Here is a 25,421-nt window from a genome sequence, read left to right as displayed (position 1 = left end):
TGACTTTTTCTTCATTTTGACTAGATGATGATCTCCATAAATCACATATGGATCTACACCTCGTCTTTCAGCTCAACTACAGTAATTACCAACCCAGCAATTGTTATTTTACCTTGTTAAAATGGCATGTTTGCTAAGTTGAGTTCCATGTTAATTAACCTTGCCTTCAATTACACATCTGTGAATTCAGTTCGATGCTCATTAACCAACACAGGGCGCAGTAGTGGGTGGTACTTGGTTAAAGTCTTAGACACCTTAGAGGTCAAATTGCATAATCCACCAGGAAGCTCCTCCTGGCTGTCTTGGTCGATGGTTTAAATGGCTGGTGAAAGCCTTCCGTGTCCTTTAACCTGATGTTGACCGATTGCGTTAGCCTGCAAAAAGAGGGCATATGGCGCTACAGGGATGTGTAGAGTCAGACGTCAGTAATGATTCCAGCTCCTTGCAGTTGGATGCTTCAGCATGCCAGGGGGAATCTACCCTTCGCCCCTTTGTGCAGGAAGAAGATACAGGCCAACAGGAAGTGATAGCAGAGGCCAAAGAGCCTGGCTCCAGTTGAAGGGATTTGTTGTTCTTACAGCCTCTTTGTGGATACCTCATATTGACAGTTCTGTCTATACTATAGTTCTGTCTAAACTATATCCTCAGTAACAAATCTAAATGATAATATATTAAAGCAAAAAGAATGGAAAATTACTGCTTCACACATCATTAACAATCTTGAAATGTATCTCTGACTAGTGGAGACAAAAACCCCTTGAAACAACACAATCATTAAACAACATTAAAAAGCACTACAACAGCAAGGAAAATAAGTAATATAATAAAAATAAATCAATTATCAAATGATAATAAATGATTAAATAGAACATTTAACAATACATAATGTAATAACATTAAAAAAAAAAAAAAAAAAAAAAACATTAAAAAAACATTCTCTCATAAAGCTACACACATTAGTGTTACTATTAAGAATACTTGGATTCTTCTCTATGAGATCCTCTCTGACAGCAATTCAGTGGCTTCAAGGCTAGTGACTGGTTATCCTAGTTGACCATTACACTTTCTCCAATGGTAGAGTAGGTTGGTATCTACCCATACTAATAAAAAAAAAAAAAAAAAACAAAGAAACATTTCTACTACAAACTTGCAGTCAGGTGTATTGGAGCTAAATTTAGTTAAGTGGGCCTCCAGGAGCAGGATTGGATGCCCTTGTACTAAATGAATGCAGGTATTTAGAAACATTGATTATCCTTGACACACTGTTTGTTAGTAAAATGCCACAGGTGATTCTTTCGATGTGCCGAACCATTCTTGTTACTGGAACTGTTCCCTACCATTCTTATAATTGTTTGTCCCGATGGTGGAAAAGTGGCTTTTGATAGAATGCACATAGGCAGTATTTTTAATTTTGTCAGACCTTACTGGAACAAAGGCCTCATCCAAATGTAACAAAATATGGAGATGTTTTAGTTGATACATCTGGTGTGTTATTGACCCTCATGATCTTGGGCAGAGTTGTCCTTTACATATTTCATGCTGCTAGCTTGAGTAAAAAAAAAAAACTGTAAATAATTGTATCATGTAATAATAATTACAAAACAAGTTTCTAATTTTATTGTGTAGAAAGCATTCTGAGTAAAGTCATTCCTGACATGGGTCAGACCCGTGACATTAATAAATCATTAAAAACATAACCTGAATAAATGCACTGGATTAAAAAGACTATGATTACCTATTGATTCTATAATATAAGAAGAGGACATTGTAAATCCACCTCTTCATAATGTTCAGTGGTCTATTAACTTTAACAAAAGTAATCAATCAGTACCCATACATCCTTTAACCATAAAATCAATTGTGCAAATTCAGAAAAAAAGTTACTTTTACTCAGCAAGGATGCATTAAATTGGAAAAATGTTACATAGTTACAAAATACTGTTACAACCACGCCTGTCCCGGACTCCATTTCCCATATTCCTCCCTGTTCCTCACCTGTACTCACTTCCCTCATCAGCTTTCTCGCTCTCCCTGGATTCCCTGCACCTGTCAATCGTCATCAGCACTCCCTTTATGTTGGACTCTTTCCTTGCACTCCCTGTCCATTTTTGTTGTTTGTAGTTTGGTTAAACGTGTTCACTGTTCTGTTCCCTTGTTGAATAAAGTTCCTATTTGCGTGGAAGTCCGTTTATGACTCATCCCTGCTTCAGCAACAGGGATTGTAACAAATACATCCATTTCAAACAAATTCTGTTATTTAGGGCTGTGACGGTGGCAATTTTTTACCATCACAGTGGTAAATATATATATATATATATATATATATATATATATATATATATATATATATATATATATATATATATATATATATATATATATATATATATATATATATATATATATATCATTGTTTCCACAAAACAATATTAAGCAGCACAGCTTTTTTCAACATTGATAATAAGACATGTTTCTTGAGAACCAAATATGTGAATTATGATAAAGAAATTCTGAAATGTTCAACCAATCAACACAGCCCTTTAACTTGTCTATGGCTTGTGTAATTCGTAAAGTGGCAACATATCAGTGAAGACCCTTGGGAAATGATTTTTTTTTGCAGCAGGCAGTACAGTTGGTATGTTGTCAGCTCTGGTTTGTATCTTTACAGACATCTGCTCTTTTCCTTCGCAATGCGTTCAGACAGATGGTGCGACGGTGACTTCACAGGGTGGAACTGTGGTCACGGAGTCGTACACCTTCTGTTTTTGTGAATTTATGTATGCTTGCGTGTATGTGTGTGAATCTTCTTATTCTCACTTCAGTAATACATGGTTTTCAATTCATTTAACAATGCCATACTTCATTGAGTCACTGCTGGAAAATGTGAAAATAAATAAGAACATAAGGATAATGTTTCCAGGAATGTATTTAGTTACACTTAAAAATGTCAATGTCGTCACGTTCATTTGAAAATAGACGTTAGTAAAGCTCTAGGATCAGTTGTTTGCAGATGCTACTTGCTTTGATATTTGACTCATTTTTGCAGTGTTTTTTAAAGCCCACACTGCTGTCAGAGTAACCACAGATACAGTGGTCAGAAAAAAGTATGTGAACCACTTGCAGAATCTGTGAAAATATGAATAATTTTAATAAAATAAGAGAGATCATACAAAATGCATATTTTTTTTTTTAGTACTGTCTTACATAAAAGATGTTTACATTTAGTTTACACAAGACAAAATAAATAGCTGAATTTATTAAAATGACCCCATTCAAAAGTATTTGAACCATTGATTCTCAATACTGTGTGTGGTTACCTGGATGAGCCAAGACTGTTTTTTTTTTTTGCAAGTATGCAAGTATCTTCTGTTGGTTCCGAAGGGCAGTACTAAATGAAAAACAATGATATTTAAACAAAATGAGAAAAGTTGTGACACCTTCCTCATGTTTAAAAGTTTCCACACCCCAACTCTTAATGCATCATGTTTCCTTCTGGAGCATCAATGAATGTTTGAACCTTTTTTAATAGTTGTGTTTGAGTCCCTCAATTGTCCTCAGTGTGAAAAGATGAATCTCAAAATCATACAGCCACTGCTGGAAAGGGTTCAAATATGCAAAAATGCTTAAACTGATTAATCTGCAGGACTTGAAGGATTTTTCTGAAGAACAGAGCTCAGTTTAACTGTTCAGGACAAACAAGAGACTCATGAACAAACATCACAAAAAAAAAAAAAAAAAAAAAAAAACAGTTGTGGATCATCAGGTAACCACACACAGTATTGAGAATCAATGGTTCACATGCTTATGAATGGGGTTATTTTAATAAATTCAGCTACTGTTTTGTCTTGTGAACTAAATGTAAACATCTTTTATGTAAAATATCTTACTCAGGACAGTACTAAACAAAAAATAACATGCATTTTGTATGATCCCTCTTATTTTATTAAAATTATTTTACATTTTCACAGAAGTGGTTCACATACTTTTTCTTGCTACTGTATATTTCATCACATTAATTATGGACATGATCCACTGATGTTTAACAAACAGAAATTGTCCAAATACGCATGTCCTCGTTTTAAACGGTGTCTGTTGTTTCATTGTGTTAAATCTATTTTAAAGGGTTAGTTCACTCAAAAATGAAAATTCTGTCATTAATTACTCACCGTCATGTCGTTCCACACCAGTAAGACCTCCGTTCATCTTCAGAACACAAATTAAGATATTTTTGACAAAATCTGATGGCTCAGTGAGACCTCCATTGCCAGCAAGTTAATTTCCTTTTTCAATTCCCAGAAAGGTACTAAAAACAAATTTAAAACGGTTCTTGTGAGTACAGTGGTTCAGAGTATTCTCAAAAACATGGAGAATACTTTTTTGTGCGTCAAAAAAACTAAATATTATCTAGTGATGGGCGATTTCAAAACACTGCTTCATGACGCTTCAAAGCTTTACGAATCTTTTTTTTTGAATCAGTGGTTTGGAGCACCAAAGTCACGTGATTTCAGTAAATGAGGTTTTGTTACATCATAAGTGTTTCGAAATTCCAATGGATCATGTGACTTTGGCTGTTTGATACATGCTCCGAACCACTGATTGGAAACAAAAGATTCATAAAGATTCTTTCTTTAAAATAAATAGTACTTGCTTTAACATTTGCTCCTGAACAATACATAACTTTAATGACTTCACTTCTTATATTGTTGCTGACGGCTACACTGTTGTATATGTTTTTGTGTATATTTTTGTCACTTAGTCTTTGTATATTTATTACATGTGCACATTATGTAAGGGAGACTGGAAAGTAATAATTTCATTGTGCAGTCTAAAACTGTGGTGTTTTTTTAACTGTGCATATGACAATAAATTAATTGAATTTTATTTTTTCATAACCTTACACTCTAAAAAATGCTGGGTTAAAAACAACCCAAGTTGGGTTGACAATGGACAAACCCAGCGAATGGTAGTTTTATTTAACTATTGTTTAATAACCATTTAATAACTGTATTGCTTGCTTAAAATGAACCCAAAATATGTTGGAAATTAACATTTATTAATACGTTTAATGAATAGTAATTAAACAATAAGCATTTATCAAATTGCTTATTAATAAATGTTCACCTTTTGATTATTATTGTTGTTGCCTCTAATTATGTGTCTGATTTTTAATTTCCAACCTATTTTGGGTTCTTTTTAAGCTAGCCATATAGTATTTTTTAAACAATAATTGGGTTAAATAAAACTACACAGCACATAGGGCAAATATTTAACCCAACTGCTGGGTTACAATAACACAACCGCTGAGTTTGTCTATTTACCACCCAACTTGGGTTGTTTTTAGCCCAGCATTTTTAGTGTTTAAAGCCTACTGTACCATATTTGATACACATTTCTAAGTCCTCTAAATCATCAACACGATCACATTTTATCTATAAAAAAAGAAAAAGAAAAGAAACCCTTTTTTTAGCAAGTAAAAAGACACCTAGTATATTTTTAATACATGATACATCTGTCTTTTTGTTGTGGAATAATTACTTCTATAAAGTAAACTTAAGCATAACTTTTGCTGTTGATATTTCAGGATGAACATTTACTGGAATGAAGCAACTTAGGTTTACTTGATTATCCATACATCATTTAGAAAAAAAAAAAAAAAAAAAAACTACAGAACTTTGATAATAAAAATAGTCAATGAAATATAATTTTTCTAAGACATATTATTGGGAGATATAGAGTGTCAACTGATATTTATAAGCATTATCTGCAAGTAGTCTGCTGTACTGTTATAAAAATCTCTTTGATTTACAAACTCTCAAAATTTCATCTTTCTTTTTGGCTATACAGATTTCAGAAACTGCATCAAATTGCATATATCGTCAGGTTCAGTAAACAGTTCTTATAATGATTCAAATATTAGGCTTATACAGGGTTAACATGGTTATTTACTGCAATGATATTCAGGCATTTTTAAATGTCACTCAAGCATCCAAATAGGTTTAGAGGCCACTGTATATAAGACTGCTGCTACTAACACAAACATGAAATTTACTTGCAAATCCACAGTTGACCACAGGGGGTGCTGTTGTCTTGTTTTGTGTTCTGATCAGCTTCTCTTTGTGTGTCCTTGTTTTGTGATGAGTGAAAGTGCTGTTAAGGGACTCTCACAAAACTGGAGAGATTAACACTGCCTTATTACACCCCCAACCCCCCTTCCCCCAACACACACACACACACACAAACACACTTTGGAAGCCTCGTGAGTACATTCATTCCTGAGCGGAAAGCTGTTATGTGAAAGCACAATGAGTTTGTCTGCCATTTGGAGGTCATTCAGGCCTAAACTCTACAGATTCCTTCATTTTCTTGCCCTACCTCGGGAGTCATATTCCATCTCGGCTTCCTCTCCGCTGTGACCTGTCTGACAGCAGACAGTGATGAGCGTCTAGGATAAGTGTAGATGACCAGTGGCATTTTAGACTGTACTAATGCAATGGGCGGCCCGGAAGCTGAATGGCCATTCGCTAAACTGCAGCATTGCGAATATTCCCAGCAGCCCACTGGTCCTGTCAGCCAGAGCTCGCTGTACTCTTTAAGGTTAGACTCATGTTGCCAAGGAGACAGAGCAGCACTGTGTGTGTGTGTGTGTGTGTGTGTGTGTGTGTGTGTGTGTGTGTGTGTGTGTGTGTGTGTGTGTGTGTGTGTGTGTGTGTGTGTGTGTGGTTCTATGATATCCTTCCTTTGCTCAACCTGACTTGCCTGTCAGAGCTGTGGTTTGACTCATTCGCTGTGGTTACTAAATAAATCTAGCTACATTGGCCTTTGCCTCAGGAAAATGATTCTGACGTTTAGTGAAGAAACTGATTGTTGTGTTTGGTATGGTAAATAATTAACTTGTTCACAACTTGCTTTATCGCAATGCCATATGTGGAAACATGCAAGGTCTAGGTTATCGATTTCGAATTAGAGGTTTCCTTCATTTAAATGTGCCAGTGCTATTTTCACTAACTAAAACTAAAATCATAAAAAAGTTAATTGCAATAAAATATACTTAAAAACCTTATTTTAGTTTGAGTACTAAAATGACTAAAACTAAAAAATAATCAGAACTATTTAGACATTCAAAAAAAAAAAAAAAATCCCCCCACACACACACACACACACACACACACACACACACACACACACACACACACACACACACACACACACACACACACACACACACACACACACACACACACACACACACACACAAAATGATTAAAACTTTGAATGAAAATGGAAAAATAAAAACTTTCAAAAAATTCAAAATATTAAAAAAAACACGATATCAGTGAATCTAAAGTAACACTGAAATGTACATTTTGGGTGTATAAGAGTGCAAAATGAGCATACACCATGTTTTTTTTACATAACATATTATAACATATTAAACATATCTATGCAATTTTTCCTTTCAAATTAGTTTTTACATAGAATTGTATTTGACAGCAATGAAAAATTCATGGAGGACAAGAGGCAATATGAGGTCCAAAAACATATGTGACCCTGGACCACAAAACCAGTCATAAGTCGCATAGGTATATTTGTAGCAGTAGCCAACAATATATTTTATGGGTCAAAATTATCGATTTTTCTTTTATGCCAAAAATCATTAGGATATTAAATAAAGATCATGTTCCATGAAGACATTTTCTAAATTTCGTACCTTAAATATATCAAAAATGTATTTTTGTGAGTGGATATGCATTGCTAAAGACTTAATTTGGACAACTTTAAAGATGATTTTCTTAATATTTCGATTTTTTTTTTTTTTTTTTCCTCAGATTCCAGATTTTCATATAGTTGTATCTCGACCAAATATAACCATACATCAATGAAAAGCGTATTTATTCAACTTTCACTTGATGTATACATCTCAAAAATTGACCCTTATGACTGGTTTTGTGGTCCATGGTCACATTTGTGGCTAATTCAAAAACGACACATGAACATGAGCAAAAAATATACTCTATTATATAAGCCTCTCCTCATGATTTGTTTCTTTAATTTTATTTTAATTTGTAAATTTGTTGTACAGGATTGATTTATTGAATTACTTTATGTATTTCCTAGATTTCTTAGATTCATTCTTTATTGACAAAATTCCTAAATCGCATATATCCAGCACATGATCTTGTGTAGCATCCTTTAAAAAAAAAAAAAAATGCTTTTCTAGAACACTTAGCTGTTAATTTCTGCATCTTATGTCGAGCACTATGTTTTAAGATTGAGTTTTTGGCAATGCGAATCATACCATCAGTGCAAATGCCTGTTAGCAATGTTCAGTTATCCTGAAGGTCATTTCTGTGTGTCATCGTGTAGAAAAAGCTGTTTTAATACAGATAAATCCTTTCTGTATATATGGCCCCAATTCTACCATATCTGACATTTGAAGATTTCCGTATATATGTGGATATTTCTATACTCTTGTCTCTCTCTCTTTGTCTTTCACTGTTATTCTTTTTTTCTGTCTGTTTCTTATTTTCTTTTGTCTTTTGGCTCTTTGCAGAGGAAGAGGTGGAAAATTTCAATGTTTCCAGCTTGCAGGAAGAGGTGTTGCGGAACATCGAGGCTGACAGCTTCTGGTGCATGAGCAAGCTCCTGGACGGGATTCAGGTAAATTGATTCCCTATCTGCCAGCGGTCGGGCCTGATACATTCACTCTGTATATGTGTGTGTGTGTGAGAGAGAGAGACTTGAGAGCACCGCTGGGAAAGAGACGAATGTGTCGCGCCGAGATTCCCCTGCGTGTAGGTGCCCCGTCCCGTTTCCTCTGCTTGCCTTTCCTCGCTCGGCCTGTCCAGGAATAAAATCCATGATGAATATTCTCACTCTGCACCACAGGCAGGACGTAACCTCCTTATCCAAAGGGCCTGGCGGTGCTCGAATTGTCATGGGAAAGCAAAGCGACCCCCCGCCCCACATTCACTTTGTCTTGCCTGCCTCGTCTCTAATTGATTTAAGGCCATAAAACACCCGTGTTGTTTACGCAGCAGACACACGTTGCGGTATGAAGGTAGGTGGTTACGATCCTCATCCTCATATTTCCACAGTCCTCTCCCGGAAGACGGCAAAAGATTCCCGTGCGGCCTGGTCTGTCGCTTTTTTTCTCCTTGTTGATAAAAGACTCTGTAATTGGGTGTTTCTGCAACTATGGACTCTTTTGGCCTTGTGGACTTTTGAAATTAAACTCACTTAAAACATTTTTTTCACTTAACTGGTTAATTTAATTTGTCTGCTAACAGTGTTTGACAATAGGAGAGGAAGATAATTTATTATTTTTGCCCTTTTTATGATACCTTTTATTAGAAAATGTCATTTGCACATTTTGGAATAAAAAATTGCAAACTTGTTTGTCTTGCAAAGGCCAGTTTTGAAGTTTTAGAGTTTGATTGATTTGTTCCAAAAACTAGCAAGATGTTTTCCTATAGGCACAGTTGCTAATGGCTTAGTTCACCCAAAAGTGGAAAACATGTCACCTTCATGTCGTTCCACACTCGTAACATCTCAAATTAAGATATTTTTGATAAAATCCGATGGTTCACTGAGGCCTGCATCGCCAGCGATAACACTCCCTTTTTTAATGCCCAGAAGGCTACTAAAGACATATTTAAAACAGTTCATGAAACAGTTCAGTTCATGTTTACTATTATAAAGCGTCGAGAATACTTTTTGTGCGCCAAAAATAACAAAATAGCGACTTTATTCAACAATATCGATTGATGGGCGCTTTCAAAACACTGCTTCATGAAGCTTCAAAGCTTTACGAATCTTTTGTTTCGAATCAGTGGTTCGAAGCGTGTATCAAACTGCCAAAGTCACATGAACTATTGAAGTTTCAAAACAATTATGATGTAACAAAGCCTTGTTTACTGAAATCATGTGATTTTTGGTACTCTGAACCACTGATTTGAAACAAAAGATTCATAAAGCTTCGAAACTTCATGAAGCAGTGTTTTGAAATCACTAGATATTGTGAAATAAAGTCGCTATTTTGTTATTTTTGGCACACAAAAAAAAAGTGTTCTCGTCGCTTTATAATAGGGCTGTCAAACGATTAATCGTAATTAATCGCATACAAAATAAAAGTTTGAGTTTGCCTAATATATGTGTGAGTACTGTGTATAATTATTATGTATATATAAATACACACAAATGTATGTATATATTTAAGAGAAATGTGTTATTTATGTACAAAATATTTTTATTTATAAAAAATATAAATAAATACATGTAGGTATTTCTCAAATATATACACAAATGTGTTTGTATTTATATATACATAATAATTACACACAGTACTCACACATATATTAGGCAAACTCAAACTTTTATTTTGTATGCGATTAATCACGATTAATCATTTGACAGCCCTACTTTATAATATTAAAGTTGAATGTAGTCACATGAACTGTTTTAAATAGGTTTTAGTAGCTTTCTGGGGATTGAAAAACGGAGTGTTATTGCTGGCGATGCAGGTCTCACTGAGCCATCGGATTTTATCAAAAATATCTTAATTTGTGTTCTGAAGATGAACGAAGGTCTTACAGGTGTGGAATGACATAAGGGTGGGTAATAAATGACATAATTTTCATTTTTGTGTGAACTAACCCTTTAAAGGGACCTTTTAGAAGGCAGCTGCTTATGTAAGCAATGGCCAGCAATGCAAAATTACACAAAATTAAATATTCACACTTTCTGAATAATTGAACAAAATTACACCTGTTTAGAAATCATGCACAAAATTCCATTCACAAGTAAGGTTTGGTATTGAGAACCGGTTCCAAATTTCCAAGGAATAAAATGTGCATTTCAATTCCATTTTACGATTCCTGTGTTCACATTTTAATTGGATTTTAAACCATTTAAGTCTTGCCGTGCCGTCACACAAATCTGAAGCACGGCCACAGAGAGCCACTGTTCCGGTGCGTGTTCCAGCCTGTGTCCGTTCTCAAACATTTCCATGCATTTTCACTGCAGAAAAGGAAGTTCCAGGCCGGAATTGACTTATCTTTTGTGTTTCCTTGTGCTTGAACAGACCAGTATGCTCAAAATTACATCAATATATATACTTGTAAACACAGTAATTTTTTTTTCCCCAAGTGAACATAAACAGATGAGAAAGAAAACACATGTGTAACAGTATTTTGGATTCAGTCTTAAAGTGACCGCAGCCTAATAAACTTGCTGCCTGCCATTAGATAATCAAAGAACTAAAGAAAATCATTCACTGATATTGATTGAACATCTTTTGCGACTTTAATGAGGATTAATCTATATTTTATTTATGAAAAGTAAACTGTGCGGTATTATTTCGATTTATGTACCTGAAATTTGTTTAGTTGTATTTATTTATGCTATTGCTAATTTGTTTGTTCTTATTTTATTACTGTTTAATGTTTGAAATTTATATTAGTCTAGTCATTTTTGCAGTGGCATTTTTTAAAAACCATAGGCAAAATTTCATCTTGTAGGCCTAAGTGTTCTGTAGGCTGCTGATTATTTATTTATTTATTTTTTTTTTCATGTTATTCAACTGCAACAGAATATTTTTCAACAAGATACAGAATAAATGTGTTTGATTTCTAAATGTTTGACTTGAGTCGATAAGAATTGGAATTGACAAGCAGAATCAGACTCGATAAAAATCAAACAATACCCAACCTTATTCACAAGTGATATTTACCTTGATTTTTCATTTTCTTAGCACATTACCTGTCATATTTTATCTGAAGCGTACTCTTCATTTACACTGTTATAAATTTAGACACACATAAATTTTCACAAAATTTATATTGAAATGCTTTAATTAGTTCACTCTTTGTTTAGAATTACATAGTTATAAACGTCTAATAAATAATGTATTATTTATTTCAATATTTGAAATTTTAAAGTCCAAGTCTGGGGGAAAAAAAATAAAAAATAACAATTTGAAGACAGTCTTAATGTGACCTTGATATGACAAATGCAGAGGGAAAAAAAAAAAAAAAAAAATGAATCTGTTAGTTTTCATAAAATTCAACCCTTGGGACACAAAAGTGCCCGCAGTTAAAGAAACACCCAATTACGATGATTTGTTTGATGTGCGTAAAGACAGAAATGTACTCTCATGCACACTGGGTTTAGACAATTGTCTCTTCACACATAAAGAGCATTTGTATGCAGTGAATCAACCCTCCTCACTGGTATTAGATTGAAATGCTCTCCAGGCCCTCTAAAGCTTTTGTGGTATTTTGTCTCTAATTACTGCGGTAATTTGTGTGTACAAAGCAGATTCTCTTAGGTGCTAATGATTTTTCTCCACCCTTTGTTTTCCTTACACCTTCACACCATGGCTGCTGATAGCTCTGAACACTTGCTCGCAAGTTGTTAGCGTCGGCGAAGCCGTGCTCTCTGCATGTGCGTGTCGGTGTTTTAGAGTGGTTGTTAACTCAGAGTGTAGATTTAGCATGATTTTATAGTCTCAGCAGTGCGTAATTGTGTTCAGGTCTCAGGAGAGCACTTGCGTTCAGAAGCATAGGGTAGAAAAAGTTGTTAATTACAAGTATTGTATTTCCCTCCTGTGTTTGACAATAGAGAGTGATATCATTGCTATTGAAATGCTTGATTATTTTAGATGACACTTTATGATGTACATTGTGGAGTAACTATAAAAGGGTTTTGTTTATGCATCAAACTTCATTCAAATAATATTCAAAGCTAAATTCAAATATAGCTTTCTGTACAATGTTATGCTGCTGATAACTACAGAAAATTGTTCCTCAGTTTGTAAAAATGCAGGGCAGTTGTGGCTTTAAAGGTAGAAATATAATTAATATGTATTGTTCTGTTCAACATGATGTCTTATTTGAACTATGAAGTTGGGCTTTTCACGGTTATTGTGGCCAAAAGAATTCACAATATCGATATGTCGTGATATCTATAGAATCCTTGGGGGAAAGAAATGTATCAGTCTAAATAATTTTTACTTTGTTTAGTTTTTCTCTTTCAGGGTTGCACATTTTTGAAAGTCAAATTTTATAAAAAGAATAATACTAGCATTGTAGCCTATACATTACCAATCAAATGAAATCATTATCAACAAAATCCATCTTTGCAATACAGAGGTGACAGAATGAGAAGTGTCATTGATATATTAAAAGCATTTACAATTTGTCTATGTAAATTTTATTCAATATTTAAATATGGATTTTTTTTTTTCTCATTTTAACTTTTTAATTAAAATGTACCTTAAATATTAAACTAAACTAAACTGCCAGTAGGTGGCAGCAAGTCGCTGTCTTAAAAGAGTGAGTCAACCGATTTGTTCAAATGACTGATTCATTCAGGAACAAAGCTCGGATTTATTCGTTCTAAACGCGGATTCAGTCAGTATAACAAAAACATTTCTGTTTCTCGGGGACTCTGTTCTGCTGTTCATAATTTTGAAATTTACGTTGGCGAGATAAAGGAAATTAAAAGAATTATTAAAAGAATCACCCTTCTTTTAAATATATGAACACAGAAAATCGCTGTTAAAGGAACACTTTTTTTGAAAATAGGCTCATTTTCCAACTCCCCTAGAGTTAAACAGTTGAGTTTTACCGTTTTCGAATCCATTCAGCTGATCTCCGGGTCTGGCGGTACCACTTTTAGCATAGCTTAGCATAGTTCATTGAATCTGATTAGACCGTTAGCATCACGTTTAAAAATGAACATAGAGTTTTGATATTTTTCCTATTTAAAACTTGACTCTTCTGTAGTTACATCATGTACTAAGACCGACGGAAAATAAAAAGTTGCCCCTGCTTGCACAGGGAATGTGCCTTGCAACCATGGAGACGTATGTGAGAGACGCTGCGTAATATCATTGCGCCTGCTGCAGCCATGGAACGGGAGCAAAGTTCCTTGATTATTACGCCTGAATGAGAGTATAGTTCCTAGCCATATCAACCTAGAAAATCACAACTTTTCATTTTCTGTCGGTCTTAGTACACGATTTAACTACAGAAGAGTCAAGTTTTAAATAGGAAAAATATCAAAACTCTTTGGTCATTTTTAAGCGCGATGCTAACGGTCTAATCAGATTCAATGAACTATGCTAAGCTATGCTAAAAGTGGTACCGCCAGAACCGGAGATCGGCTGAATGGATTCGAAAACGGTAAAAAAAAAAAAAGTGGAGTGTTCCTTTAACAGGTTAATATAACATTTCCCATTCTATGACTAGTAAAATAATCGCAATTCACTCTCTGTAAAATGGCGTAATCTGCAGGGTGATGGTGGACACGGAGGTGGGTAAGAGGTTGATGGTGGTCGCACTGACTGTAGCTAGGCAAATCCTGCGGTTTGTCTAAGGAGCCGAAAAACGACCATACTGTCGAGTTTACTTTACTTTTTTCGGGTGTGGACAGAGCCTCTCACTCTCCCGCTCGGACGGCATTCTTCTCAGAATAGCTGTGCGCGCTGTGTCGTCTTTTTGTTTGACAGGCATCAGCGTTAAGGTGCAATACTGCCACCTGAGAGCTCAACCAGGTACTGGTGCTGGAGTATTTACATGTCATGATATCATAAGCATCCTATTCATTTTAAATATTGTGGTTATCGTCAATACCGGTATAATTGTCACACCCTAAATTAACACGATATCGATATTTCATGCTTTGAATATCACGGTTATCGTCAATACCGGTATATTGCGACACCCCTAATTGGAACTATTGTTCTAGGTCAGGGGTGTCAAACATGCGGCCTGCAGGCCGAATACGGCCCACATAGGTGTCCAATCTGGCCCGCGGGATGATTTGAACTATAATTTAAAAAAAATATATAATAATAATAATAGAGACGCACTAGTCCACTGGTCATAAATCCAAACATTTTTTAGTTTTCTTTTTGGTCAATCTTTATTCTAGGCTGGGAAACAAGGTGCTTTGTAATAATTTCCCAAAATGTAATTTGTGTGGAAATATTTACGATGTAACAGGATGTTAACACAGGGAAACGCTGAATACGGACACAAAGAGGTGAACAGACAGACAGAGAAAATACTCTACAATGCATAAGCTCACTGTTTGCGAAAAATAGGAAAAATAATATAAATATTAAATTGGGGTTGATATGAATGTATCTCTGAATGTATCTTCCTCTTATTTCCGTATAAAGTAGTAGCCCATTTATTGACGCAGTGCTGCATTGTGTACAGCGGTAACCGTGGAAACGCTATATCACTGCTGTGCCATAAGTGCCACCTACTGTCAGAGAGTGAATTTTCATTTTCATTCAGTCAGTCTGCTGATTGTGTTTTCTGCAAGTATCTTATGTAGCATAATTTCACAAAGCTAAAGTTAGACCATGCTGTTTTTCTTGAAATTTTACAATAATCTTGAAATTGTACAATAATGTAAATGAAAAACAACTGCTCATGCTCATGTGCATAACATCTTTGGAATTGTGATAAAAATGCAGTGTTTGCCTCTAATATCAAAGAGCTACACATATTTTTTTAAACAAATAAACAAAAAATAAATTTGCTTTAAAAAAATGCAACAAGTATCGGAATTGGCCAATTTGCTTCTAAAAAAGATTTGGAATTGGCCATAAAAAATCTAAATAGGTACATCAATAATAAAAATAAAAAAAGTTAGAGCATGTAAAAATGTTTTTTTTTTTTTTTTTTTTCTCGGCCCGCACATGGTTATTTTTTTTCCAATCCAGCCCTCAGCCTAAAATGAGTTTAAAGTTCTGGTTCTACAGACGTAGTTTGATCTGTTTAAATAGTATTTGTATTTTATTTTTGTGGCTGTATCACCATACTTCTGTCATAAGTGTGTAAACATGTTTTTGAACAGTTATTTATTAACTTGCACTGACCCCAGAACATCCTTTTAAAATGAGTCATGAACAGGATATGTAAACCGAGGTTGGTTCGTTCTGCAGAAAGTACCAGAGTTCATATTGAAACGTAGATTTAAGTTGAAGAGAGGATATTTAGAGTGCATATTTGGGATGGTTTTATGTGATCATGAAGCTATGAGCCAGTGGTTGTCCTCCTCTGCAGTCCGTTCTCTTTAAAGTCAAACTAAATGCTTGCTTGAAGGGTTATGACTTATTAATAGGAAGACCTTAAGCCCCTGGAAAAATGACTGCGTTGTTTGTCCCTTGCTAGCTGAGCTGGTTGCTGTGTGTACACGTGTGGATCCATTAGGAGCAAATCCATCTGTATTCTCAGCCCTGAAGAGGGGAAATGAGAAATGGGTGTTAAAGCAGGCAGCTCACTGCAGAAGCCATTATCTGTGATGTCCAACCCTCAGGCCAGGACACCACAAAGCAGCTTCTGCCTCAGGATTGTGGGAGTTTGTGTCTATTCGTCTCGTATTGCAAATCAACACGGTCATCTTGAAGGACCACCACAGCCTGCATTTCTTTTCAAACCGATTCTCTCATCCAAATGCAAACATAGCTAAATGCCTTAGCTTAAATCTGAGACATCAGTTGCAGCAGTCAGGAAAATGCTATACTTGATAAAAAAGTCACAAAACATTTTCACAGTTTTGTCCATGAGTTACCGGAGTTATGGCCTTTTCTTTTCATCCTACCTCCATATAATGTGTAATATATGTTGTTTCTAAAAGCAGCACTGCTTTGTGCGAAAGAGAAACTGGGGTAACCACTATATTTCTGCTTTTCCGTAAGCGTCACCAAATTTGTATTTTTCATTCAGTCCTTCTGCTGTTTTGTTCAGAACAATATATTAATATTATATTAATATATTTCTATAATTTTGACTCATCTCTTTTCTTAAAAGTGGTTTCAAGGCTGAAATGTGAGGTTTATTCTCTTTTTAAAATATATATATTTTTTTGTCAAACTTGTACTTTTTGATCTGTAAAAAGCTTATATATATATATGTGTGTATGTAATTTTACAGTTTGGGAAGATACCAACAACATTGCTTAACAACATGTAGTTCTATTGTATCAGATTTCAGCTGCTAATTCCAATAATTTTCTTTTTTTTTTAATTAATGAACATTATTTGTATTATTACAGTTGATCTCTCCCTCCTGCTCATTTGCAGATATTATATATTGGTTGCACTTTATTTTACAGTGCATGTACTTACATGTACTTAGTGTACTTGCCTAAGAAAGTACTGGGTACTACATGGGTAACTACAGGGGTTAAGGTTAGGTTTAGGGGTAGGATCAGGGTTAGTACCTATTTATTACTCAGTTATTGTACTTACTATAAGTACATAGTATGTACATGGGGAACTGTGAAATAAAGTTCTACTGATGCATTTATACATTCATTATTCATTCATTTTACCATAGTGAATAAGCAGTGGCTAACAAATCTAACCAGGCAAAGTAAATGACACTAAAGGCTGGAATACACTACACAACTTTTAAAATCTGAACAGATTTTAGCTACATGCAAATATAGCTTAGCTTTCTTTTTTTATACTTGGGTATCATCACAAACTACCATTGCGAACACAACAAACTCATGCAGAAACATGTGCCTTGTTGCTAAGAGACATGTGACAAATGAAAACAATATGTTTCTAAAACCGGCTCAAAATATCAATCACGTTTGATATCCTCTGACTGGATGGAATCAAACTTTGAAGCTAAAAAGAGTCTGTGACTATCATTCAGTACAGGATTTTCAGTGAAATCTGTCAACTCAAATCTGCCGACTTGCTCTGACTTTCGGCTACTAGCATCAACTTGTCCAGACAGTAAATTGGGGCAAAAATCTGTTCAAATGTTGTGTAGAGTATTCCAGCCTTAAGGGGGTGAAATGTGACAATCGCATGCAAATGTCGGAGATAGTGAAAAGATGGTGGATGACAAGTTGTAATTATAACCTTAATTCTGTTAAAACAAGTTAAAAGAGAATCTACAGCAGACTATAATACTCGCCGTCTCCTAGTGTAGGAAATTAACGAGGACAGCTGATGTGTAAACACACACTGAGCAGCAGCTGAAGGAGGAGACCTTTAGACTCCAGTCAGTCATGGTGTAGGAAGGAGAAGAGGCCTGTCGGAGACAGAGTAGATCTGAGACTTCCTGTCAGCAAGAACGTAATTTACTCACCTCTCACGGTGAACGCTGTGGTGCTTAGTGTGTTGTGTAGAGGTTAATAGTCGACACATGACCTTCTGACTGTAGAGCTTTGGGCGCAGTGATGTTTTGGAAACCATTACGCCAATGAAATTTGAAAGATAAACCGCTATATACTGTCAGTACAGCTTTTCCAAAGTGATGTTTTTTTATTTATTTATTAAAATACCACTGAAAAAAAACTATTAAAAAACACTTTTTTGAAGTATTGTGATTATGAATTTGATACTTTTAATCGTATAAATAAATAAGCAAACGCACTACATTCTTCAATATATTTTGTCTTTTTTGAAGGGATAAGATTCATATGTATTTGGACATTCAACCATTGGTGTGAGTTTGGGACTCTGACTATCTATTTGCCTGACCAGTGGCAGATGAGGAGTATTCAAGAAACCTATTTCAAAGCAATCATTATTTTAGCAGTTCCATTTGGTGACGCTGGTGGTGCAGAAATGACACACTTCAGCTTTAAAGCCAGTGTGTGACAGATGACAGCAGGACTCAAGGGAAAACACTGGCAGAGAGACAGCTGTTGAAGACGCAGTGACCGCTCACTCATGCTCCTCATATGCTTTCATATACAGAAACTCAAATCTAAGATCAGCTTACTGTTACCAGATGCTCACTTGAACATTGTGGTTCTTGAGCAGGTTGGCTGTGTTTCTCTGCTGACACATACTGGCACAACATCCATGCTTTGACACTGGAGGCCATATGTCCCACTACAACTTGTTGGACAGATTGCTTGGTCTGGGTCCAGTGTCTGTGTGATTAAATGCATAATTTATATACAATTTATATGTGACCACTTTTCCATATTTTTATTTGTAGATGTTAAACAGTTATTAGTAAACCAGATGTATTTAATCTGACTCTAGCTGTTGTACAGTAACACATATAATCTGCTTGTCAGATCTTTGGCCTTGGCCAATCACAGCCATGCTGATATTCGGAAAACAGCACAATGGCTAGTGTGATACTTTTTCAACACTGACATTAAAATGTTTGGGGTTGGTAATGTTTTTACTGTAGAATAGTTAAATATAGTTATCAATTTTGCATAACATTGTTTTCCAACACCTGCTGTAGGATGAATTATTCTTGTGCATCTAAATGTACTAAAATTTTCATGTCGCTTTCTTCTTAGGAACATGAAAATGCCTGTTTTGGCCATGCAATTAAAGTCAAAGGGGACCAGTATGGTTTTGTCTTTTTTATGAACAAAAACAGTTTAACCTTTATTCAAAATACCTTGTTTTGTGTTCCACAGCAGAAAGAAAATCATGTTAGTTTGATTTTTTTTTTTTTTTTTTTTTTTGATCTATCCCTTTAATATTGTGAACTATGAAATTATATTTAATGAACACGGGCAAGCTGAGTAATAAAAAAAAAATATCAGCACTCTGTTGTTTGTCAATCAAGTTAACAGACATGAACTTAAAGGGTTAGTTCATCCAAAAATGAAAATTCTGTCTTTAATTACTCACCATCCACACCCACACCCATAAGACCTTCATCCATCTTTGAAACAAAAATTAAGATATTTTTTTTATTTTATTTTAGCTGTTTGACTCCTCAATAGGCAACAATTTTACTAGTGCTGAGTAAAAAAAAAAAAATATATATATATATGTATAATATATTTCTCGATTTTAATCGATTCTCATTTTTATGAACCGATTTGTAGATTCTTAAATCCCAAGAATCGATTAGTCTAGTCTGTTTTCAGTTGATGAATGAACAGAACATGTAGCACCCCCCATTTAATACATTGCAATAATCTTTGTGCTTTGTTACTTTTGATATAAAGCAAAGTCTCAGATTTCATATGACATCCTTATTATGAGATTCAAAAAATTAATAACGTTTTGGCGCTGTTTAATGTTATATGACAGATCGCTCAGTTACAGAGATGCGGCAGCACGAGCTCATGTGAACATCCGCTTTAATACCAGTTACAGCATGAAATAAACATGAATGATCATCTGAAGATTTGTTAAAATATACAGTACAACTTACCGAAATCCGTATCATGTCTCGTGTAATAGCTCAATCAGTATTTAAACCTCGGAAAGACGTCAATAAAACACCTTGTAAACAATGTCACGTAACGTCACATTTACCTCAGAAAAACATATTCAGTGACCATAAACTCATTAGTCAGCTACAAAAGTGCTCTAGAAAGCAACATTCTGATAAATCTATGCACCGTTACATATTCATTATAATTTTTAATGTTCTTCAATATTTAATGCATGTTGGATGTTGCATGTTTTGTATATAAATAAGTTAATTTTAACCTTCAATATTATTATAGTAGTACCAACTCCCATGTGTAGTTTTTTTTTTTCCTCTGGAAAATTTGGCATATACTGTAACTGATCCAAAATAATCGATATTGAATCAAATCAAATTGAAATTATAATTGAATCAAATTGAATCGAATCAAATCGAAAGCATGTGAATAGAATTCGAATCGAATCGTGAAAATTGTGTCAATACCCAGCCCTAAATTTTACCACCGCTTTCAAGTTCCAGAAAGGTACTAAAGACATTGTTAAAACAGTCATCGTGACTGCAGTGGTTCAACCTTAATTTTATGAAGCGACAAGAATACTTTTGTGCGCAAAAACAAAGCAAAAATAACAACTTTATTCAACAATATCTTCTCTTCTGTGTCATTCTCATATGTTATTTATGTCCAATACTGAGACAGCTTTCTGATGTAGAACCTGGAAGCGCTGGACGTAAACAGCGTAGGAGAATGACAGAAGAGATGTTGTTGTTGAATAAAGTCGTTATTTTTGTTTCGTTTTTGAGCACAAAAAGTATTCTCATCAATTCAGTTTGAACTACTGCACGTCGACTATTTTAACAATGCCTTTAGTTCCTTTCTGCAATTTTAAAGTAGTGGTTAAATTGCTGTCTTTTGAGGAGTCAGACAGCTCTGAATTTAATCAAAAACATCTTAATTTGTGTTCTGAAGATGAGTGAAGGTCTTAAGGTTTTGGAACGACATTAATGACAGAATTTAAATTTGTGGGTGAACTAACCCTTTAAGTTCTTTAGCCTAACTTGTTTGTAGTTTCTTGGCACATATTGAATTCAATTGAAGTCCAGTCTCAGATCTTTGCCTTTCATGGATTATTGCTTAATACACTATGCCATGCCCAAAATAACTACCTACAGTTAACATTCAACAACAGATTTTATGGAATATACAATATAATATATAAGAAATAAATACCCTTAAAGGGTTAGTTCACCCAAAAATGAAAATAATGACATTTATTACTCACCATCATGCCTTCGTTAATCTTCAGAACGCAAATTAAGATATTTTTGTTGAAATCCGATAGCTCAGTGAGGCCTCCAATGAGCCACCATTGCCACCAATGACGTTTCCTCAAGATCCATTAATGTACTAAAAACATATTTAAATCAGTTCATGTGAGCACAGTGGTTCAATATTAATATTATAAAGCGACAAGAATATTTTGGTACGGCAAAAAAACAAAATAAAGACTTATATAGTGATGGCCGATTTCAAAACACTGCTTCAGGAAGCTTCGGAGCGTTATGAATCAGTGTGTCGAATCAGCGGTTCGGAGCGCCAAAGTCACGTGATTTCAGCAGTTTGACACGCGATCCGAATCATGAATTGACACGCTGATTCATAACGCTCTGAAGCTTCCTGAAGCAGTGTTTTAAAATCGGCCAGTACTATGTAAGTAAGTGATCACTGTATACTCACATGAACTGATTTAAATATGTTTTTAGTACATTAATGGATCTTGAGAGAGGAAATGTCATTGCTGGCTATGCAGGCCTCACTGAGCCATCGCATTTCAACAAAAATATCTTAATTTGCGTTTTGAAGATGGTCTTACAGGTGTGGAACGGCATGAGGGTGAGTGATAAAGGACAGAATTTTCATTTTTGGGTGAACTAACGCTTTAGTGTGGAGGTAAGTGACAAGTAAGAATATGTTTTCCTTTCTGGAAAAGCCCATTGCGTGATGGAAATTAGCCAAATAAGAGTCATAAGCAAGATAAGAGGGTGACAGGGGGCCACAGAAAAAGCTTGAGAGGTGCAGATAGGTGCGTTTGTATATGCAGGCTTGAGAGCGTGATGGAGGCAGATTATTGAGCTCATGTGAACAGCTCTGCTGTGATCTGTTTCACAGTTGCTGCTGCTGCCAGTGCCTTGCTCGACTTTGCCCTTCCTTTTTTTTCTCTGATCAGTGCTTCTCTATACTAGGCTTCTTGCACCACGCTGTTCGTCCACCTCTTTAAACCCTAGGGCTTCCAGCTGTTTCAATGTTTTTTAGTACTACTGCTCGCACATAGAATAATCATGCTCGTAAGACTAACACATCAGATCAAAACTGCTTCATATCAGCCATCTGTTAAGCCCAGATTAATCTTTTTTTCTCACATGCTGATTGGAGGAACTATAGAGATTGTTTTAATTAGAGAACTACAGAAATTGATGTGAGATGCTGTTCAGAGTCTTATAAATACAGAGTAAAAGTTTGAAGTTTGACTGGAGAGACTCTTAAAAGGCAAATGAAATGTAATCTTTTGTGCTAAGTACCCTTTCACTCTATTGTCTCATGTGTGATATGCTGCAAATTGCTCTATTCGCATTTCTTTGTCTCCACCCTGCAAATATTTCACACTTTTACCCAAAGCATCTGCCACCAAACTCTTGCCATGATTATCTTAACATAGATTCTCTTGGCCAAATTGATCAATAAATATAATCACATCTTAAAATTAGCTTAGTGCACATATTTCTAAATGTGAAAATGCAAAAAGGTTTCTGTCCTACGGTGTATTTTCTACTTTTCCACAGTAAAGAATGCTAATAGCCTAACAGGCCTAAATGCGAACGAAAGAAATGTTTATAATCCCCTGCGTGAGTGAAGATTTTGGAAAAGAAACCGATTCCATGTTCAGTGGAATAACTAATGGAAAATTGTTAAATTATCTGATAATCAGGTGACCAGATCGCGATTCTGAAAACGAGCTTAAATGTATGGACTCACGTGCCTCTCATTCGGCATTAACCAAAATGTTTCCATGGCTACGATGTCACATTTAATTGCTAACCTATTATTTCTTCAGTAAACAAAGCTTTGTGCTTCACTCGTGTCATATTCAAGTAAATACTGGCACAGCCCTATCAGTGGGTACCGAATATACCCGGATGCTCAGTACTACCGGTACTACAATGCTGGTATCGTCACATTTTCAAAATTTCAGTACAGACTTGGTACCGAAGTACCGGTACATTTGACAACACTAGTTTGTTATACAGAAGTTTGTTATACAGCTTCGTTATTGGTCACGACAGTCATTATCAGAAAATGTAAAACTTTGGGATGTTTAAGAATGCCAATAGAAAACTACACATGCTGATTGTGATAGCCTATGTTAAAATATGAGCTTTAAGTAATAAATGGATTAACATCTCTTTCTATCTCTCTCTCTGATGGACACACATTAAGAAATAGAAAAGCTGCAAATAATATGAAAAGATTGATTAAACGTAGTGCTAGGTAGGTAGTGCGTAGGTTTAAAGTCTAGATTTTTTTTCTTTCTTTCTTTCTTTCTTTCTTTCTTTCATATTATAACAGGCTGGCAATTGAAAAGAGCCATGCAGCTACAACACAGTATAATAGCTAGCTGTGTGAGTTAATGTGACTAACCTTTGTGGATGTGATGTCTCATAAAATTTGATGTTGTTCCGGTGTCTTCAATTGTTTTCCCACATTCTGTGCGTCTAGCACAGATCTGACATGATAATAAACCCAAACGAAAGAACATATGTCATGGTGGCTCCCGTCATGTTGCATGAGACTCTTATTATGACTTTTCGGAGTTTAAGCGCACGGACATACGTAATCAAATTCTATGACAAGAGTCCGATCTACCACTACACGTAACGAAATATATGTGACACAGATATTATAAAACCATTAAAATACAACACAAATTCTTTATTTATTATATCAGTAGTTCAGGGTAAAAGACTTGAGTCTTTTTTTTTAAATATTCTGAGTCTTTTGTGCCGAGTCTGTTAAAATGCGACTCAAGTGTGACTCGAGTCTGAGTCTCTAACTCGAGTGCCCATCTCTGTGTTATACAGTTTATAAAAGTAATTTAATATGTAACCCTTGCTGGCAAAATGAGTCGGAATGTGCACTGCTAATTACGAGCTACAGGCAAAACAAGTGAAAAATGCCAATTTTGGTCGAATTTGAGGTTATCAACAAAAAACATTAAGCCCTCGTCTAGCGATCCCAGTGCTCCAAATAGCAATTAAACATTTAAAAGTATTTTTATTTGTATATTTTCTGAGAGGAGTACCTTTCCTTTGTCCAGGAAAAATGCAGTTTTTCTCTGCTCGCTTCTCGCCGACTGGCGCTTCCCCTCAGCACAAATTTGTTATTGTTGTAAAGCGCAGCATTTCAACTTTGTGAATATTCATAGCGCATTCTCAATGGCATGAGTCTGAACCAATGAAATGTGAATTTTAACCCTCAGGGGTCTGAGGATTTTTGGGGCCTTGGAGAAGTTTTGACATGCCCTGACATTTGTGCTTTTTTCAGTTGTTCATAAACATATTAATGGAAAAAGTGTCATTACACTGTATTCAGCACAAACTAGGCTACCATAATATGTCAGGAACATGTATGTACATGTTTGTGTTTTTGAAGAAATAACGTTTATGCGTGGTTATTGAAAAAAACAAAAAACTTAAGTCACTGAAATAAAGCCAAAAAATATATATTAAATCTTTGTTCACACGACTTATGGGTATTTGAGGTTGTAGACTAGAGTTTTTGCTTCAAAATGAGGTAAAAATTATGCTGCCTGCTTGTTCATATAAAACAATAGAGAGATTTAAATTTTCTAAAACATCTTTGGTCAAGAGAAACGGTATGCATGGAGGCGTGAATCTTCATGAATAATGGGTGATTCTCACCTGAGAAGACAAAATAATTGCATAAAGAGCTCTAATGAGCTGCATAAATAATGAGCTCTTTCAGACAGGTAGGCTGTGAAAAAACCCTCTGTTGATCATGTCTCAAATCTCATCATGGTGTAAATCAAACATACAGAAAAAATAGCAATACTGTAAAATATTATTACAATTTAAAATAATGGTATTCTATTATATTCTTTAACATACAATGTATTTATGTGATGCACAGTGTCTGAACAATTATGTTACCTCTATGGCATTTCATATAGGCTTTTA

The 25,421-nt window shown here is 35.1% G+C and overlaps 1 protein-coding gene across 4 annotated transcripts in view; it reads left to right on the top strand.

The window, feature by feature from the left end:
- The window catches only part of tbc1d22a (TBC1 domain family, member 22a), a 185,846-nt gene that overhangs the window by 69,786 nt on the left and 90,639 nt on the right, over positions 1-25,421 (top strand). For all 4 annotated transcript variants that reach the window (XM_067391129.1, XM_067391131.1, XM_067391128.1 and 1 more), the window contains one exon: positions 8,552-8,658. In XM_067391129.1, the coding sequence (XP_067247230.1) occupies positions 8,552-8,658 (107 nt within the window). The remainder of the gene's footprint in view (positions 1-8,551; positions 8,659-25,421) is intronic.

The sequence above is a fragment of the Chanodichthys erythropterus genome, chromosome 8 (genome assembly GCF_024489055.1).
Source record: "Chanodichthys erythropterus isolate Z2021 chromosome 8, ASM2448905v1, whole genome shotgun sequence".
Classification (NCBI taxonomy): Eukaryota; Metazoa; Chordata; class Actinopteri; order Cypriniformes; family Xenocyprididae; genus Chanodichthys; species Chanodichthys erythropterus.
This window is presented reverse-complemented; position numbering and strand designations above follow the sequence as displayed.